The 19888-nt window shown below is 36.4% G+C and overlaps 3 protein-coding genes across 4 annotated transcripts; 2 read left to right on the forward strand and 1 right to left on the reverse strand.

Annotated features, from left to right (window-relative positions):
* The first annotated feature begins 1191 nt into the window (after window positions 1-1191).
* Window positions 1192-3829, forward strand: LOC116019405 (F-box protein At5g51370-like). The gene is made up of 2 exons (XM_031259588.1): window positions 1192-2593; window positions 3349-3829. The coding sequence occupies exons 1-2, from the start codon at window positions 1398-1400 to the stop codon at window positions 3641-3643; spliced, it is 1491 nt and encodes a 496-aa protein (XP_031115448.1). The 5' UTR covers window positions 1192-1397; the 3' UTR covers window positions 3644-3829.
* A 5923-nt stretch (window positions 3830-9752) lies between these two features.
* On the forward strand, window positions 9753-16325 carry LOC116020010. 2 transcript variants are annotated; one of them, XM_031260442.1, is made up of 16 exons: window positions 9753-9996; window positions 10085-10168; window positions 10544-10617; window positions 10706-10739; window positions 10958-11016; window positions 11904-12018; window positions 12151-12188; window positions 12358-12455; window positions 12536-12591; window positions 13879-14149; window positions 14258-14373; window positions 14767-14823; window positions 15007-15072; window positions 15643-15717; window positions 15839-15938; window positions 16058-16325. In XM_031260442.1, exons 1-15 carry the CDS (start codon window positions 9829-9831, stop codon window positions 15899-15901), a joined length of 1374 nt encoding a protein of 457 aa, XP_031116302.1. In that variant the 5' UTR covers window positions 9753-9828; the 3' UTR covers window positions 15902-15938; window positions 16058-16325. The 2 variants fall into 2 exon arrangements, with proteins under 2 accessions (XP_031116302.1, XP_031116301.1); XM_031260441.1 differs by having other exon boundaries at window positions 15839-16325.
* Window positions 16326-16965: 640 nt separating this feature from the next.
* On the reverse strand, window positions 16966-19888 carry LOC116018708 (NADPH-dependent aldo-keto reductase, chloroplastic). The gene is made up of 5 exons (XM_031258674.1): window positions 19769-19888; window positions 19113-19288; window positions 18500-18746; window positions 17757-17936; window positions 16966-17254 (listed from the first exon to the last, which is right to left on the reverse strand). The coding sequence occupies exons 1-5, from the start codon at window positions 19886-19888 to the stop codon at window positions 17027-17029; spliced, it is 951 nt and encodes a 316-aa protein (XP_031114534.1). The 3' UTR covers window positions 16966-17026.

Below are 19888 nucleotides of genomic sequence, written 5' to 3' on the forward strand. Positions count from 1 at the left end.
CTCCCGGAGCGACAGACAGAGAAAGACCCCGTGAATTCCGGATTTGTGGCTTCATCATGATCATAGTCTTATGGTTTAGTAATGTTCTCAAAATAAGCTAATAAGAGTTTATTTTGAAAAGTTATTTGAGATAGTGTTTAAAAAAATAAGGTAGTAGTGTTTCTAAATAAATACACCACACAAATAGTCAAATGTACATATTTTCCTATATGATGTGGTGGATTTCTACCAAGTACCCAACATTGATTCTCTCACTAAGGAGACGATTGAGTCATTATAATATACCTTTATGTAATTTTGTCGGGCCAAGATTTAGAAGCCTCGGGACACAGTGAGAAAACTTGTATGTAAACTATAGTAACTATTTTCTACGGGAGTTCAACTATAGTAACTATTTTCTATGGGAGTTTTATTACATGAACTCTCAAACCTTAGTCTTTGATGGGGCGGACATTGATAAATTATTTTTTTTCATATAAATTCTAATACAAGTGTTTATATCAAAATTTTATATTTGAGAGTACACTATGAGAGTAGGGGTCCGTTTGGAAAGTAGGAAAATGACTTCTGGAAAATGTTTTCTGGAAAATGAGTCATTTTCCGGAAAACAGTTTCATTTCCAGTGTTTGGATGTATTATGGAAAACTGTCTTTGGAAAATGGATAGAATTGTATAATTAAACATTGTAATTATTTTATTTAAAATATAAAAAATTATAATAGTTATTAATATAATGGTATTTAATAAAAAATAGAATTTATAAAAAAAAATAAAAATAAAAATACAAAAATGTAGCAAAGGTTTCCGGCGATTTCCCCACCTCCTTGGTCCATGGTCATGGGTGATATGGCTTGGTTTTGATCGAAAACATGTGCAACAGCTATTCTGGCGATTCCGTAAGTAATTTTCCGAAAAAATGAACTGATTTTCCTTGGTCAACGGAAAATATTTTCCGTTGACCACATTTTCCGGACGTTACCAAATACAGAAAACTCGAAAAACATTTTCCGAAAGTCATTTTACAGGTTACCAAATACACCCTAAATATATTATTTTCTTTTCGAAGAAAGGGCAATCGACTATACCGGATAGTAAATGCGGAGCCCACAGCAATCGCCCAAATTCAAATTTAAGGTACACGAAACGAAAAGCGCAACATCCCTCCCTCAAACAATTGATTACAAAAATGTGGGATGGACCCCACTTGTAGGTGTCCGTTGGCAACAGTAAACTCAAAATCCGAAAACTTTTTTTTCTTTTGTTTCTCCCTTCCAACTCCCACGAATACCAAACCGAGAAATCAAGAAACACTTCACCGCAAAAAATCAGTTCCTCTCCAAAAAATCTCTGAATTTCCAGAGCAGAAGATGCTGCAACCCTGCTGGGAGATCTAAACGATGTCGTCGTGTTTGGCTGAGGAGCCAAAGCTTGTTTCTTCTCCGGCCCGGAGATGGTCTGGGCTATGGATGAAGAACAAGAAAGCTCTAAACAATGTCCTCTTCGCTATGCACCTTCAATCTTTACCCAAAAACCCTAAAAATCCCCAACCCGTTTCATCTTCTCCCCGGCCCAATAAGGCCCAAGACTTCGATGTTCCGGTCCCCGTCTCTGATCGGACCTCACTCCTCTCCGATGAAACCCTTCTTTATATTCTCGCGAAGCTCCCCGATTCTCAAAGGAGCTCCAATTCCCTCGTGTCTAAGCGCTGGCTCAATCTCCAGGGCCGCCTTGTTAGGTCCATCAAGCTCCTCCAATGGGACTTCCTCGTCTCCGGCCGTTTATTTCACCGGTTCCCCAATCTCATCCACGTCGATTTGGTCAATGCCTCCGTGGTTTCGCCGCGAAACTCCGGTATTTTCTGTTCCAACAACGCCGTTTCCTTTCACCTCGATTCTATCCTTAATCCCGACGATTCAAAAATCCTGTTGGGATCCCAGGAAATCGACGAGGGGCTGAGCGTTTTAGCGAACGGGTACCCCAATTTACGGAGACTTTCAGCGATGAACGCGAGCGAGATGGGCGTTTTGAGCGTGGCGGAGGACTGCCCAACTCTGCAAGAACTGGAATTGCACCGCTGCACCGACCAGGTCCTGCGGGGGATCGCCGCGTGCCACAATTTGCAGATACTAAGGTTGATCGGGAACCTCGACGGGTTTTATAAATCCTCGGTGTCGGATGTGGGGTTGACTATATTAGCGCAGGGGTGTAAGAGGCTAGTGAAGCTGGAGTTGAGTGGGTGCGAGGGGGGCTATGAAGGGATTAAAGCTATTGGGCAGTGTTGCCAAATGCTCGAAGAGTTGACGATCTGTGATCATAGGATGGAGGATGGGTGGTTATATGCTCTTGGGTTCTGTCGGGATTTGAAGACTTTGAGGTTTGTGTCGTGTGGGAGTATTGACAGGAGAAGTTCGGAGTTTTGTGAGGAAATAGGGTGTTGTCCCACTCTTGAAAGATTGCATTTGGAGAAATGCCAATTGCGAGATCGGAGTAGTTTGGGGGCATTGTTTTCTGTTTGTCAAGATGTTAAGGAAGTTATGTTTCATAACTGCTGGGGATTGGATAATGATATGTTCAGAACTGCTATTATTTTCAGGTATTAGATTGCCTTACTCTTTTGTTCTTTTCCCCATTTTGCTGTCCCACAAGCTTTTCCTTTCCATTAACTTTATCATATATTAAGAGTTTAGATAACACATTTACCACTACACTAAAAACTATAGTAGTAGCGAAAGGGCACAACTTTATTTCCTCATCTTTCACATTTTCGAGAGGCAGAGTGTTGGGCTGGGCCCTTCAGCCTTCGCCTAGTAATTCTCTAGTCACCTGGTGCTGGACTTGGTCATTCACTGGCCTCCACCCAACAACTTGTCCTTTAGGCGGGTAGGCCTCCGCCAACTAATCTCCTACCCACCTGGTACTGCACTTGTCCTTTAGGCCTCCGCCAAATAATCTCCTAGCCATCTGGTGCTGGACTTTGGCATTCATTGGCCTCCACCCAACAATCTCCTAGTCACCTAGTCACCTGGTGGTTGGTGCTACACTTGTCCTTTAGGCCTCTGCCAAATAATCTCCTAGACACCTGGTGCTGGACTAGGCTCTTCGCCAACCTCCGCCCAACATTAACTCTGCAGTACAATTAGTTAAATTTAATACAAATATGCACTTTAGATAGCTTATGGTCTGTATCTGTAGTAATTACTAATTAGTAAAGCACAATACTACCAAACTATAGAAAATGATTTCATAATGCTGTTATTGGGAAAACAGAAATCCACTGCAAATCTTGGCTAGTTGACAGTGAATGCTAGAAAATGGGATTTGATGATGTGCATATAATGTTGTTGACAGGAGAGTGAAGTTCCTATCCATAGAGGGCTGCTCTCGGCTCACAATCGAGGGTCTGGAGCATGTTCTTCTGTCGTCGAAGGAGCTTCGGAGCCTGAGAGTGGTGTCCTGTAAAAGCATAAAGGACAGCGAAACGAGCCAGGCGCTTTCTGCGCTGTTCTCCTCGCTGAAGGACCTGAAATGGAGACCGGACACAAAGTCGCTCGTCTCTGCCACCATTGCTGGATCTGGCATGGGGAAAAGAGGCAGTAGGTTCTTCAGAAAGGGCTGTGACTGGAAGTCACTGCCTGGTGCATAAACCCTTTCCTTCCCTTCATGCAACTTTGAATGAATGTGGCCTTCATTCTCAATGTACCAATGTTTAAGTAATCCTGCCTTGTGTTGTTTCAGTGTACCAATACTAAGTAATCTGGCTCTGTACTATACCAATGTTATGTAGTGTAAGGTACCCATGGGGTGTTGGATACTTGGATGCGATGACTGAGATCTCTTCGTCTTTGTCACCCTTAAGGTCCTATTGTCGGGCTCTTCGTCTTTGTCACCCTTAAGGTTCTATTGCCGGGCATCTGCTATAAATTAATGTACAATATTATATTTATTTGAGTAGGTTAATGTTGTAAACTTATAATTCACTGTGACTTTGGTGAATCCTTTAAGAGGTTAGGGGACATTTGATTTATACCTCAGTTTTGAGGTGTGGAATTGTAATCATTCACAGTGTGTGATTACTATTTTAATGTTCATTAATCAATAACTATAGCTATATGTTATTGTTTCAAATTTGCTTTAGTTTTCATTTCATTACAGTTCTTTTTTTTTTTTCCTCTAATATTCTCCTTATCTTTTAAATTTGTAGAGATTGGTAGAAATTTTGGTTTGGCAGCATTGATTTGCCCAGCATTTTGGGCAGTGTTTACATTGACATACCAAAAAAATTATTGTAATTGTCCTTGTAAATTCATTCTAAGATAAGATTGTTGAATTTCCTCACCGAAGAGAGATATTGACAGGTTTGCTAAAATATAGTTTGCTACTACTTTCTTGACATTAAGAGACGCAATTTGAAGAAATTAGTAAGAGACGCAATTTGAAGAAATTGTTTAATTTAGAAGAATTTCTTAACATCTCTTATTTCAACGAAATATGGAAAAAGTTTGTTAAAATTGTACAACAACCATCATTCTAAAATATAATTTTAGATGCACTTAAAATATATGGCCTACTTATAAGCACACTTCATTTGGTTGATAAGGACATCCAATTCTGCTATGGAGTACATTTATCTTGTAATGGAGCAAGCAAAATAAGCTATATAAAGGCTTTCAGATGTAACCAAAAACAAATACAAAATGGTGTTTTAGATTACTAATAGAAGATGGAGCTCTCAACTTTGTTAGCTATTGCATGTAGTAGCGTAACACTAGAATCCATACTTCTTTTGGTTTCACGATAAGACAAAGGTTACTCCTAGTGTCAAATCAATGAAAAAGATATATTTTTTGATTGTTTGGAATGATTTGTAAGAAAAAAAAAAGTGAGGTTCTTTATAGAGAAATTGTTAATGGTAGAAATGTTTTTGATGTGGTATGTCAACTAAGGGTGTGTTTGGAAAGCAGGAAAATGACTTTTGGAAAATGTTTTCTGGAAAATGAGTCATTTTCTGGAAAATGAGTTCATTTTCGGTGTTTGGATGTACTCTGGAAAACTGTCTGTGTGTGGTTGGTTCATTTTCCGGAAAATGAGTAGAAATGTATAATTATATATTTTTATTATTTTATTTAAAATATATAAACTAATAATATTTATTAGAAATTATAAATAATTTTTTTTTCACAAAAAAAGGTTGCGCGAAGCCATTTTCCATTTCCGGAAAATGACTTTTGGATTTTTTGTCCGGAAGTCATTTTCCAGAAAAATGAGCTCATTTTCCATGGTCAATGGAAAATGTTTTCCGTTGACCACATTTTCCGGATGTTGCCAAACACCAAAAGTCCTGAAAATGATTTTCGGAAATCATTTTCCGGGTTACCAAACACACCCTAAGAAAACTGTGCATGTGTATTATGTGTTGTTATGAACAAAGATGTACAACCTATTACCTATATATACATTATGTATGAAGCTCAGCCATGCAATTCAATAGTGAAAGCAATGACAAGGAGAAAACCTCTAGCCAACCTAACAAACCTCTTCTGATTATTTTAACACTCATCTTCAAGTTGGTGCACAAATATTGATCATACCGAACTTGTTACAAATATATTATACTCTGTCCCTACTAAGCCCCTTCGTAAACAGATATGTTAGTTGGTTGCCGCTTCGAACATGTATAGTAAAGGAAAACTTGTTACAAGTATAATATATTTTATCCCTCCTAAGTCCCTTCGTTAACAGATATGTTAGTTGATTGTCGCTTCGAACATGTGTAGTAAAGAAAAATTCTTTTTGAATCTTGTAATCATCAGACTACATGTGTCATTGCCCTATTCAGACTTTACACTCGAATGTGTTATAATACTCTGCTTCTTACTCTTCGACGAGACAAGATTACCTCCGATGAACATGCAATACCCTATTGTGGAACTTCTATCACTCGACGATCCAACCTAATCACCATAAGAAAATGCCTCAACATTTGTATGTCCCCCAACTAGCATATAAGATCCCCTTCCTAGGAGCACTCTTTAGATACTTCACAACCTGAATGGTTGCATCCCAATGAATATGTGTATGAGCCTCCTTGAATTGACTCGCCACACTTACTAGGAAAGTGATGTTAGGCTGGGTAATAGTGAGATAGTTCGATCAACTTTCTTATTAACCTCTTATACTTGATAAGGACGGTTTTGACACATCCATCAAGTATCAAATCATAATATAGAGTTTAGATATCGTGTTCTACTGGAGATGACTCTTGTAATGTTAGGAATTGATGCAAGGTAGAGTTAAGCACAAGCTAAAACTATTCTTATAAAAGCTAGGCATGCATATCGTAAAAGAGTTGGGTTGATATGATTAAGCTTAAAACAAATAAGACAAGTAAAACAAAGGACCGTGACTTTTGATTCAAGCTAAGATGCCAAATATTATACTAAGGATTAGAAAATTAAAACAAGGCATAGAGTACGTGAGATGCACAAAAGTGTCCAAATACCATTCTCGTAGCTATTTGGACTTGCAACCTCACATTAAACTCCACTTTCATGGCAATTCAACCCAAGGTTGCCCATTCAAGAACACAAGGCATAAATTCTCTTTAATACCCAAAATACTCTCGTATTGGGCATCAAGTGTGTGAATGTGTAGCTAGTGTACAAGCTCTACTCTCGTAGCAACAAACACACTCCAAATAAAGCATATAATTGTAATCCAACAATCATACACAAATTTCACAACAAATCCATTTCACATAACAACCCTAGAACACCCAAATAATCCCCTTTTATGCAATACAAATCAAATATGCATCAATAACAAGAAATCAAACCAAATCCTAGTCTCAAATCACTTAGCTACTCATAATATAACAATGAATACACAATATTAAAGAAGCAATTGAAAGTATAAATAGAAATCAAAGAAAAGAGAGGAATACGAAAACTTCTCTATTTAAGTTTTGGAATCCAAGATTGCAAGGTGTCTTGAGCTTAAAAATAGAATGGATCAAGAAACCTACACTAATCTAAGCTATCCTAAAGCTAAACCTAGCTAAAAATTGAAGGAGAAATGAAAGATGTATTTTTAGGTGGAAGAAATATCATTTTAAAGGGTAAAAACAGGGCTGAGATAAATTGCAGAGGTTGGTCACGGGTGTGTCCATACCCGTGCCCAGAAATGAAGGGCTTACTGCCTAGTGGCCACGGGCGTGGCCATACCCGTGGCCAAAAGGCAGTGTGCACTCTATGCACATTGTCCGTCTTCTAGGTTATTTGTCATCCATGAATCCAAGTAGTTGTATGACTTACTTGAAGACAAAGGTAGTCACCTACACCTACACACTTAGACCAAGTGTTTATGACTTTAATTAGGCAGCCAACAAAAGGGATGCAAGATTACATGCAAACTGGACCAACCTTGTATATTCAATGTCGAAATACAGACAAAACTCACAAACACTCTACACAAAGAGCAATGCAAACAATGCCACCACTCCTTTTTGCCAAATTCTCAACCAAAAAAAAAAAAGGTCCATGCAGGGCTAAAGGTGGTTGTTTATACATATAAGAGTATTTACAAGCCAACTAGATAAAAATTACTCTTAATGGAGGATAACTTCAAGGCATAATTACCTAAAATCATTCACAAAGTCAGTCCACACAACATGCTCTTAAAATTACTCATCACATGTGCCAACTGCATGACCTGACACATGCCTAGTTCGGGTAATAATTGCCTAGCAGGCACATGCCAACTACTGCCTTGGCACATGCCAACTATTGTCTAGCATACTTTTTTTTTTTGATCAAAAGGAGGGGAGGACCCCTGAGGAGAGACCAAGCTAAGAAATCTCCCTCACTCTACGACCTTGTGCGATACGCACAAAGTCACCGCAGTACGCCTCATCACACTCCGACGGGCAGGAAGAGAACTCAATCCATTCCCTCGTCCGACAGCTGCCTATCATGGCTAAAGCATCTGCACTCCGATTTTGTTCACGAAAGATAGCACAAATGGAGATACTCCAATCCTTGGCACACCATCGGGCAGCCTCATTCACAAGGTCTCGAGCAATGCCCCGAAGGTCAGCTCCGTCTCGTATCCATCTGATAGCCTCCCGGGCATCCGACTGAATCTCCACATCTCGGATCCCTTTTCCCCAGGCCCAGCGCATGGCCGTGATAATAGCCAGAACCTCGGTTACGGTAGGGTCAGTTTGGGCAGCACTCGCGGCAAAGCCAATTGCAAAACGCACATGAGTAAGTCACTTTTCTATTTTTTATTTTCTATTTGCAATTTTTAAAATTTTCTCATTTTTCATTAAAAACAAAAAAATTATCTTCAAAGCATATATTTTCTATGTTATTTTTCAAGTTAAAAATTACAAAATTATTTGAAATCTAATTATTATCTTTATGTTAATTTACAATTGCTAGTGATAAGTCCACACAACATGCTCTTAAAATTGCTCATCACATTTGCCAACTGCATGACCTGACGCATGCCTAGTTCGTGCAACAATTGCATTGGCACATTGCATGCCAGTTACTGTTTTGACACATGCCAGCTATTGTCTAGCATGCTTGATTGTTAACTACTCAATTGCAAGATATGCAAGATGCAACACACATGAGTAGGTCATCTATCTTTTTTTTTTTTTTTTTTTTTAAAGTTTTTACAATTTTTTCATTTTTCATTAAAAACAAAAATTATGTTCACAAGCATATATCTTCTATGTTATTTTTTCATGTCAAAAATACAAAAATATTTGAAATCTAATCATTATCTTTATGCTAATATACAAATGCTAGTGATAAGTGATAACAATATCGAGGTGTAAGCAAGTGTGCTCATATGTCTGGATAGTGATATCTTAATTTTATGTCATATATTCAAAATTTTGAGTAATATTTTTTAGACTTGATATCTAAAATCTTTTTAGATAAGTTTGGACTAATGCCAATCTTCATTTTTAGAGGATAATAATTAATGAAGATTTATAATTGACGATTGATAATTGATAAGTTTGGATTCCAAATTTAAAAGTCCTTCACCGTTCTTGCTCTGGAGACGGATGAATGAGGTAAATTGGAGATGTCACTTAATAGGTCTACATGCCCCAAATGCTTGGTTATGATGATATTATGACTTCATTGACTTGTATGACTTATAAGAGATATATTTTATTTTTACTCCTGATTTAATGTTTAACTATTTGTATTAAAAGCCATTTGCATAATAAGTAATAAATTTATGAATTTTGATATTTGTTATCTTATATCCTTCTCCCAAACTTCATTGACTTGTATGACTTATAAGAGATATATTTTATAATTACTCATCTGGAGACGGGTGAATGAGTTAAATTGGAGATGTCACTTAATAAGTCTACATGACGCAAATGCTTGATTATGATGATATTATGACTTGTATGACTTATAAGAGATATATTTTATTATTACTCCTGATTTAATGTTTAATTTTTGTATTAAAAGCCATTTACATAATAAGTAATAAATTTATGAATTTTGATATTTGTTATCTTGTATCCTTCTTGGTGAAGAAGCAATGCTTTGTTTTACTCTTTCCATTTAAAACAATACTCTTCAAGTCCTTTGCCATTTCTTGATTTTAAAAAGTTGAGCTCCAATCACATGATAACACACCTCTTCAATCCCAATCCATTTAAACAGTTATCGAAGAGACTACTCGGGTAAAAGGCAAAAAAGTATCATTGGATAAATTCCTTTATATTGCTCCGTATATTTCACTCTTTCCCTCCGCTACGCATGTAGAGAGGGGAGGGAGAGAGATAGAGAGAGAGAGATGAAGGCTGCAAGCCCTAGCGAGGATGGCGATAATGGAGAGAAGTTCACGGATGGAGACGATGAACGCGAAGAGCATTCTGGAGCTGAAGCTGAAGCTTCGAAGCTGAATAACTCAAGTGCTCGGTTCTTCACTCGTAACGCTTCCTCCAAGTACGATTTCGTCAAGGTCTTCTCCTCGCCTTTCCTCTCTGTCTTGTATGCGTTTTCATTTATCTTCCATCCAATTGATTCTGATTTCCTTGTGTTTATATCAGGTGAAGGTGTGGTTGGGTGAAAATGCCAATCATTACTACGTTCTTTCGAGGTTTTTGCTCAGCCGAATGTTAACTGTCACTAAGGTTCGTTCAATCTTCTTTTTTTGAATCTTGATTACTAACAATTAGTTGCAGTTAAGTTTGATTATTATTTTAACTTATTAATAGAGTGATTACGATTACGATCATACAAAATTATGCATCAGGTACTACTGTACTAGTTGTAGTGGCTTTTATGCTATCAGGTTATGAGTAATCTTAAATAACTGAAAAGGTTGAAGATAAGCCTGTGAAAATTCAGTTAGCTATGACTCTGAAATGAACACAATGATGATGTATCTTAATGATCTTGACTTTACCTTGTTTTCTCACTATATTGCTAGCTTGGATTCTGTCCTAGAGCATTCTGTCATTGTTTTAACTTTTAAGGTTCACTAAAATGGGCTTTTTGAATTACAGATACCGAATCATGTGGCAATTAAAATTGCTCTTGAACTTAAAAAGCTTCTTGTGGATAACAGCCTTCTTGATGTGTATGTTATCTTCACTTTTTTTTGAACTGCATCTTTCTTTTTCTTTTTTGTGGATCCCTGAATCCGGTGGTATGTCAATGTTTTCCAGGTCACAGTCAGATTTGGAAGCAAATTTGTTCAAGGTTTGTCTTGTGCAGTTGTGCTCTCTCTCTCTCTCTCCCTCTCGCTCTCTCTTTTATTTATTTATTTTGGTTGCCCTGCTCCACTTTTTCTTTTGGATCTCAGAACTTTTGGATTGCTTAACTTAATTTGTCAAGTTGGAACTTGGGAGGCTGTTGTTTACCTTTCATTTGTTTGTGAAGTTTTGGAATTAACAGTTACTCTTGGATGTTGTCTGCAGCTTATGGAGCGTCGAGGTTATGGGGAAGAGTATATAAACCGCTACAAGATGATGACAAGGTTAGTTAGATTATATTTGATATTTGAATGTTATTTTATTTTCTTTCTGTTTTATTTATCTGAGTTCTTTGCTTGAGTAAGTCATGTAATTCTATTTAATGTACGAAACCTGAAGGTAGTGCCACGTTTTTGACTTGGCAGCTCTCTTTCTTCAGCATCATAATAGGAATTCTACTTTTCTGTTTGTTTTTCATAGCTTTGGTCATTCCAACTAATGGCTTTTGGAATTTGGATATTGGTCATGTATGGTCCATTTGATGTTATATATGGGACATTATTCCATGGTTGCATAATATGCTGAGTGTTGCTAAGGCAAAAAGGCTTACAAAGCCTACGTAAGGTCCACTCTCTAAAATTGCCTAAGCCTCAATACATAGTGCCATAGTGGCATATATTTACACTAAAACATACAAAAAGGTAGGATGAAATATTGTATCTTCCAACAGTAATTTCAGTGCATCAACATTCTTTTGTTCTTCTCCATGGTTGTAACTCTTTACTTCCCAACATAGCTACAGTAGATAGATCATTCATGCAATACCAAACAAAGAATAAACAGATCATTATAAGTCAATTAACAATGCACCAGAAGTTGATACGTTTCTGTATTATATATGATGCATTGGTTTATATTCTGATCATTTTCGAATTATCTCTCTCTCTCATTGAACTCACTTACATTTGAAAATTGATCCATTTGTTATAAGGCATTCAATCTTCCAGAAATCACCATAAAATGATGTATATTTTAAAATTAAATTCAATAACTAGAACTAAAATCAGCATTTTTGTTGGGTTTCTGAAATAAGATTCAACTTTCTTACTAAATGGGAAGAGCAATGATATTCAACTGATTGATTGATTTTACAATTTCTTTGATCCATTAGATTTCACCATCAAAGAGTGCCCCTTGTTATTCTGGTATGTGGTACTGCATGTGTTGGAAAGTCCACCATTTCTTCCCTGCTTGCACAGAGGCTTAACTTGCCAAATGTCTTGAAGGTAAATCTGCTTCTCATATTATACTTCGATCTTCTGCCTAAATATTTTCTACAAACATGTTAATATGCAAAACTTCACATGCTCATGTCTAATGTGTATGCTTCTTCTTCTTTCAATTTTTTTAATGGACAGACAGAAATGGTGTATGAATTACTGCGGACATCAACAGAGTATGTGATAATCTCAGAATATTCTTCCTATAGCTTCTTGATGCATTTGACTCATGCTTTCAGAATGCCCAGTCACTTCCTTTATTTTATAGATTGAGAACCTTATTCATCAATAGTTTGAGACTCCCATGCAACGGTGGAACATTATTTTCCTATCATTTTATGACAGTGCACCTTTGTCATCTACTCCTGTATGGGCACGAGATTTCAACTCCTCTGATGAACTAATAACTGAATTTTGCCGAGAATGCAGAGTAGTTAGGAAAGGTAATGGAGTAGCTATTTTCACAAGTAACTATTTTTGAGTATTTCAAGAACATGACACTAGTTATTCCATTCATGTGCAGGTTTGGCTGGTGATTTAAACAAAGCAATGAAAGATGGAAAACCAATAATAATTGAGGTATAAATGTATAGAATGCACCAACTGCCCTGTAGTTCTTTTCCCTCACAAAGATTTGTACTGCATTGTCTGCATTTGCTTACAATGTTCTGTTACTTTGTAGATAATAAGAACCTCACTTGATGATTTTAGGAGGGATTGATGTAACTAACAACAGTTATATTTATATTTATATATATATTTTTAAATTTTTTTAAATTAAATTAAAATTAAATACATTAGGTTTATAAAAAGAATATAAGCCTAAAGGAAAGATAAGAAGTATTGATTGGTATCCTATGTTAACAGCTCACATAACTCTCACAGCTTGATGAACATCATTCATTATTTCATCAATATTTATTTCAAATGCAGTGAACTTTCCAATGGTGAACATTCTTTCCAAGGTAATAAACCTTATGGTGATGCACATTCATCCCAAATATGATTAGCATTTACTGTAGGGCATGCTATGCTTGGTAATTGGTGGCTCATAGTATAAGTTTCTAAGAAGCTTATGCACACCTGCTTGTAACTGAAACTGTGACTAGAAGTACCAAGCTGCTGCATACTGAACCCTGATGCTGAACACACTGAAATCATGTTCAATGTATACATGACATAACACTGAAACGTGATACTCTCCGCACTGGAGTGTCAAATCTGAAATCAAAAAATGACACATGAAATTCTTAAATATACATATAAAAAATATTTAATCATGTATCTACAAAACCACCAACAATCTTCATTTATGATCAACCTTTGGGTGCAATTTCGTTCTCCTTTCACCAGCCTGCCATAATTCCTCCCCTTTTGTTTCTCACTTCTCTGCCATAGTTGACACTATAGCTCAAGTATTTTGTATTTATGTTCTGTTTGGCCTCAATTTCTTTTCTTCTTTGCATTATTCTCCTTGCCTCTTCATTCTTGGTAACATTAATTCAATTATATTGTTAAGTGGTAATTGATGTAGTATAGAGATTGTTTTTCGTATGGAGGCCACATCATAGCAAATGATGAAATAATGACTAAATGGTTCTCCTTAGGAAAGGGTAAGAGGTGGGAAAAGACAAAAATGACAGTTATGTTTGACAAAGAACACTCAAATACCATTATCTGTTGTTTTATATGATTTTTTCCTAGTACTGCAAATTAAAGTGAGTTTCTGACAGTAATTTTAATGGTATGAGTACATTACATAGTTGATAAAGAACTGATCATTGCCTCTCTGCTTCTGTTTCTAATGATGAATTCATGAATTTCAGGATTGAGTCTGATCTTGTTTTGATTGCAAAATTATGCCAGGGAATGCATTTAGATCCCAGTATATACCTGATGGATGAAGAGAACAAATCACCGTCAGCTGCACCATCAACTGAGGGGGGAGGGTCAAAGTCTGATACAGTGGTTGACAAAAATGAAATTCAAAACCATAGTAGTTCCTCTGCTGAAATTGATAGTTCGAGCAATGACAAAGATTGTGACTCTGAGAATGTGAGTTTAGGAAAAGAGGTTTTCACTGATGAGTTAAATAAGGCAACAGGTGCTCTGGAATCTTTATTAAATGAAACTAAAGGTGAATGCTACCTTTTATTCTGCCAGCTTGTTCGTCTTCCAGTTTTACTACTACTGATAATCTCCTATCTGAGATTTCCTCAACATAATTTCTCTGACCTTGGTGCAGATAAAGCAGTTAAGTATTCAACAGCTGATGAAAAGCCTGCTCTTAGAAGAGCAAAATCTGGTGCTGAGCCAATTATTGTCCATATAGTTCTAAAGATGGCTGAATTTGATCACGGGGTCTGACTAAACTCTTTTCACAATCTACTTTTCTGGATCTATAACTTTCTTTTGTGTGAAAAGTTTTCTATCAATTATTCCAGGAAAAGTTGGTATCCTCACTTGTTTTAATATTATCTTAAACTTTGTAATTGAATGTATGGGTTTATAAGGCCATGGGTTAGACTAGCTAATTGGTTGGATTCAATCTTTTAGTATAGTTTGGCCCATGTGCATTATAGCCCAGTTGAAACTTGAATGACCTTAGCCCAATCTTAGTTTATAACAGTAATATATTCTTCCTTATGGAGGCAGCCATTTTGGTTATTGGAAAGGAATACACAAACACACTAAACACATGTTTTGTGCCATATTCTATTTATTCTGATAATTGTAAGTTCTCCCATTATGCAGGCAATGCTTGAGGAGTGGATATCAACTCGTACAGGTGGAGACAAATATCCAGTCCAGGTTCTATATCTAATTATGCTAACATCCTTGTTAATATCTTTGTGGAGTGTATTTTAGATATTAGAGGCACCTTCTTATTGCAACTGAGCTCTGCATGTTTATGGCACAAGCTCTTTTAGAGTCCATGAGCACACACACATGTACCCTATTATTGGTAAATTTTTATCTTCGAATCTTTCTCAGGACAAAGATAAGCTAAGGAACAACTTAAAAATCATTCAGGATTACCTTTGTTCATTTGAGTCACAGGTATGTCTTTCCACTTGTGATAGTGCTTGCCTGTATTCCTTATTATCACATGTGAGTATGACTTGGAATTTAGAAATTTATCATCACATAATTATTTAAATTTCTGGAGAAAATGTTTTACACGTGGAATACTCCATCTGAATATCTGATAAGAATATCTAGGATATTACGACATTACGCACCCAGGATTCGCCATAGACTAAAACATTCAAACATCACCTATTAATCTCACATATTCAATGAGAAGTTACCTGAGAACTTGAATACCACCAAGTGTTAATATGAAACCAAGGTTTAAAAAATGAATAAAGATTTGTCCTCCAAAATACAATATATATTCTGTTTTTTTTTTCTTCTTTTTTTGGGCAATTAAAATAGCAGTGTGATTGTGTGAATAAGTTACTCTGGCACTGGTTAGATTGCCAATGGTATGCCTGGGATCCTGGTCAATTTTTGTTTCTAATCATAACACTAGACCCCTAATGCAGTTGTTTTCAGTTAGATTATTTAGATAGGTAGGTAACTTTGGCAAATTGTTTCTTAACCACCAGCTGCGTTCCTTAATGACAGGGTTTGACAGTTGTTAACACATCAGCTGCTGCATTTCCCCAAGCACTGGATTGGCTGCATAATTATCTTTTGCAGGTGATTCTCCAGTTTGTCCATTTGAAAAGAACAGTCAGATAGGCATAGCACATGCCATATTGCTAACATTGACCAGTAATAAGCTTGGGCTTTGCTTTCCTAACCTTTTCCCTGTTTTCAGCGCATAGAAGAAGGGATATCATCTGTTCCCAGTGGAAATAGCGGGCAGGCTGCTTCAGACTAGATTACTTTGGACTGCACGCACCTGTGATCACCGGAAGGTATTTCCTCAAAGATGTATAACCATAGTATATGAACTCCAAGGCTATTATTGGCTTTGCAAGTGCTTGCATTTTATACCATCTCATATGGAAGTGCCTGCTTTGTATATACTTAGCAGTATCGGAAAGATATGAAGAGATTTTTGTACAAAATCAGTAGGCTGCTGCTGGATGTTCTTCGCAAGATTGTAATTTTGAAGTATATTAGTTGTGTAATATGCTGTCATAGGGATATCACCTTTAACCTAGAGAATTCTTAATGGGCTAGACAACATGTTATTACTGGTTGACTCTAGAATATCTTCCTTCACATTCAACATGTTTCATAAAGGGTAAAAAAACAACTTTTTTTGGCCTTCAATGATTAACAATTGGTTGATTTGGTTTCTTGTTATTGCGCGGGTGATTAAACCCTTTCTAAAAATTTAATTTAGCTTCAAATTTTATCCAACCATGAATTGAAAAGATTATGAAATGATTAGTGGGTATGCTTTTTCTTACTTATTTACATTTCCTATATTATATGAAATTGACAAGTCTTGTAGGTCTATACTATGTAATTGTAGAGGTTTTGGTGTTGGATCAAGTCTAGAGGTGTGTTAGTTGTCTGTATCCAATCGGACTGTCCCAATTTGGTTCAAGCTTTCGCTAGCACGGAGGATGATAGGTCTTATATTGGTTTTATTATTTTTGGATGTAAAACTTTTAGTAGCTTGTTTTTGTCTTGTGTTTCCAGTACATTCTTAAGTTAGCGAACCATGCCGCCCATGCTTTGGCTAAAGCGGTTGGGTCTCAGGCTGGTCACATGAGTTGGGAAGATGTTCCCCCTGTGTTTCTTCTTGGCATGATTTAATATATCTATCTCAGTTGTTGGTTTAAAAAAAAAAAAAAAAACAGCCATTATTTACCAAAATGTTAGCCAAGCATTTAAATTGAATTGGCTTGTTTTGCTTATTGACTAGTGATTTTTTTTTTTTTTAAATTAAACAAAAAAAACTCAGTAGAAAACATTCCAGGCAGAGGCAGATATGTAACTGAGGGAATGATTATAAATTTATAACGTCTGAAAGTAGTACATAATTAAATGATCAAATCTCATCATCCCATAATTCCATAATGTTTCTATAGGGACTGGAGGTTCCATTAGCAAGGAATTCTCCCCTCATTACTTTCCTTTCCTCCATCTTTTCAATGTCAAGTAAATCTTGATCGTCCAAATTCAGATCCATGGCTCCTATGTTCTCCTTCAGCCTCCGTGAATTGAAGCTCTTCACGATTACACTACTTCCCTTTGATAAACTCCATTTCAGAGCAACCTTAAACAAAAATATAAACAACAATATAATGTCAATGCTAATTCAATTTTTAAATTTTGAAAAGATTAAGATTTCTCTATGTTTGGAATATAAAATTTTATCACCATCATTCCATTCTTTTCTTTTTCTTTTTGGGTGTGTTTAGAAGAGCCATTAGAGTCAATTCTTCGGAAGGTTATTTAGATAAATTATGGTTGGGCAGAGCGAAATCTGAATGTGAATGGTGAAGCCTGGTAAGAATTTAATAGAAATAATATAATTAGAGTGGTATAGTTTAACCATTTAACCTTTTTCTTACCCTCTTTCAAAGGGTACATTTAAAGGGAATATATAAAAATTAAATTTAAATTCTGATCTTACATGGAACTACAAACTTATATTATTAAATTACAAGATAATTTAGTTTTAGAGGCAAATTGAAATTTGAATTGTGATTTAACATGCTAAGGGAAGCATGCAATATATATATGGTGATTGAAAGATGAGAGAAGGGAGACCATACCTGAGCTGGAGTAGCATTGTGTTTGGAGGCAATGGATTGTATGATGGGATTATCCAACACAGCAGTTGTTCCCCAGGCATTTCCATGGCCACCCAGAGGGGAATATCCACTTACATGGATTCCATGCTCCCCACACACTTCCCTTAGCTTTCTTTGTCTCCACATTGGATGCATTTCCACCTGCCATGCCCGCTTTATTTTACCATTTATTCATTTCAATTAGCACATGCAATCTAACTTATTTTATTACTAACAACTACTTAAGTAGGCAAATATACTTTTTTTTTTTTTTTTGTTGGCAGGTGGCCGTGTGTCCAATCAATAACAATTATTTTATTTTAAATTGCATTGGTAGTTTTGAAATTGGTAAATAAACTGCAAATATAATTGTGATATTGACTTTTTCATGAATAAGAGTCAAATTCTGTGAGCACAGTTCAAAGTAATTTCAAATTAATCTTACGCCAAGGGTGAGGATACTTCAAATTGTAATTAAGAATTGTGAATACTTTATGGATAAGTTTCCATCTGACTTTTTAAGTCAACAAGAACCATTCAAGCTTAAGATATATTAGGCTATAACTAGCTAGGCCGCCATTTAATAATTGATTAAATCATCATTTGGTTTTTTTATTTAATAAATTTGATTCCATGACCAATGATACTATATATATACTGCTTGTGAGGAAGTATTTGAATGGATGCATCATATTTTGTGTAACACAAATATATAAATAATTAACCTGATTAACAGCAGGAGGGACAGTGGCAAAGTTGAGGAGGTTTAGAATCTTAGCAGTGGAGAAATTGCTGACACCAATGGACTTGCAAAGCCCCATTTGAAGGCATTTCTCCATCCCACGCCACGTGGCCTCAATGTCAAACTCCTCATCAAAGTCTTCTTCATTAGGCACTGGGTAATTAGCCCACTTCTTCAAACCCACTGGCCAGTGCACCAGATACAAGTCTACATACTCCATCCCTAGCTTCCTGCACCAATCAAGTCCAGTGCATGCACCACATCACACACACATACACACATATATATATATACACACATGACAGTCGACATAACTTAATGGTCGAAAGGTTCAGTATGGGTGTAGTGACCAGTAAATACCCGGATTCGAATCCTCAATAAGGGAGAATCTCAATCTTGGGACAAAAAGTAATTAAGCACTTACACTACGAGACACATCTGACAATTTACCTCATCTCATATAATACCCGAATAGAGGATGATGGCCCCTCAAGTTTAGAGTTTATATATATATATATATGTACACATATGGCAATATTCTATTACTACAAAAGTACAAATAGTAAAAAAAAAATGAAGTGCATGAGTTGACTTACAGTAGGGTTTGGTTGAGAGCAGAAAGAGGATCAGTGTGATCACTTGACCAAAGTTTGGAGGTAACAAAGATGTCTTCTCTCTCAATCACTCCCTTAGATATTGCTTTTCTCAATGCATTGCCCAGCCATGGCTCCGACCCATATATTCTTGCAGTATCAAAGTGTCTGTACCCCATCTGCTCCCACACACCAACAAAAACATAATATATGTTACACAACATGACAACAACATATATATGTATGCATATATATACTTAGTGTGCCATGGAACTCCGATTACTAGTGACAATACTAGCCAAGTTGGTCAGGCTATGTTGGTCAACCCCAAAAAAGTACTACTACAAGTGACAACCTAGTCAAGTTGGTCAGGTTATGTTGGTCAGTTCCAGACAAGTTCTACTTCCCATGGAACCAGTCTATTAGACTTCTTGGTTTGAGCTGGTTAGGGCATTCTAGGCTGATTTACCCCCTTGTGGAATTTGCCAACTAAGGTGATCATGCAGCAGAATTTATCTAATGCACACTTTCAGGTAGTAACTGCAGGTTTTCTCATAACTCAAAACAAATTCTTAATGAAAGAGTTTACGATGTGGGAGGGGAGGGTTTAAATTCAGTTATTCATATACACATGCATATATACATAATTACATACATACCTGGAGTGCCATTTGGACAGCTTTCTCTGTTGTCTCTCTATCATTTTCAGCAGAGTAAGTCCCAAAACCAAAAACCGGCATGGTGTAACCGCTGTTTAGTCTAACTTCGTTGTTTCTCAT

This window comes from Ipomoea triloba, chromosome 5 (assembly GCF_003576645.1).
Source record: "Ipomoea triloba cultivar NCNSP0323 chromosome 5, ASM357664v1".
NCBI lineage: Eukaryota > Viridiplantae > Streptophyta > Magnoliopsida > Solanales > Convolvulaceae > Ipomoea > Ipomoea triloba.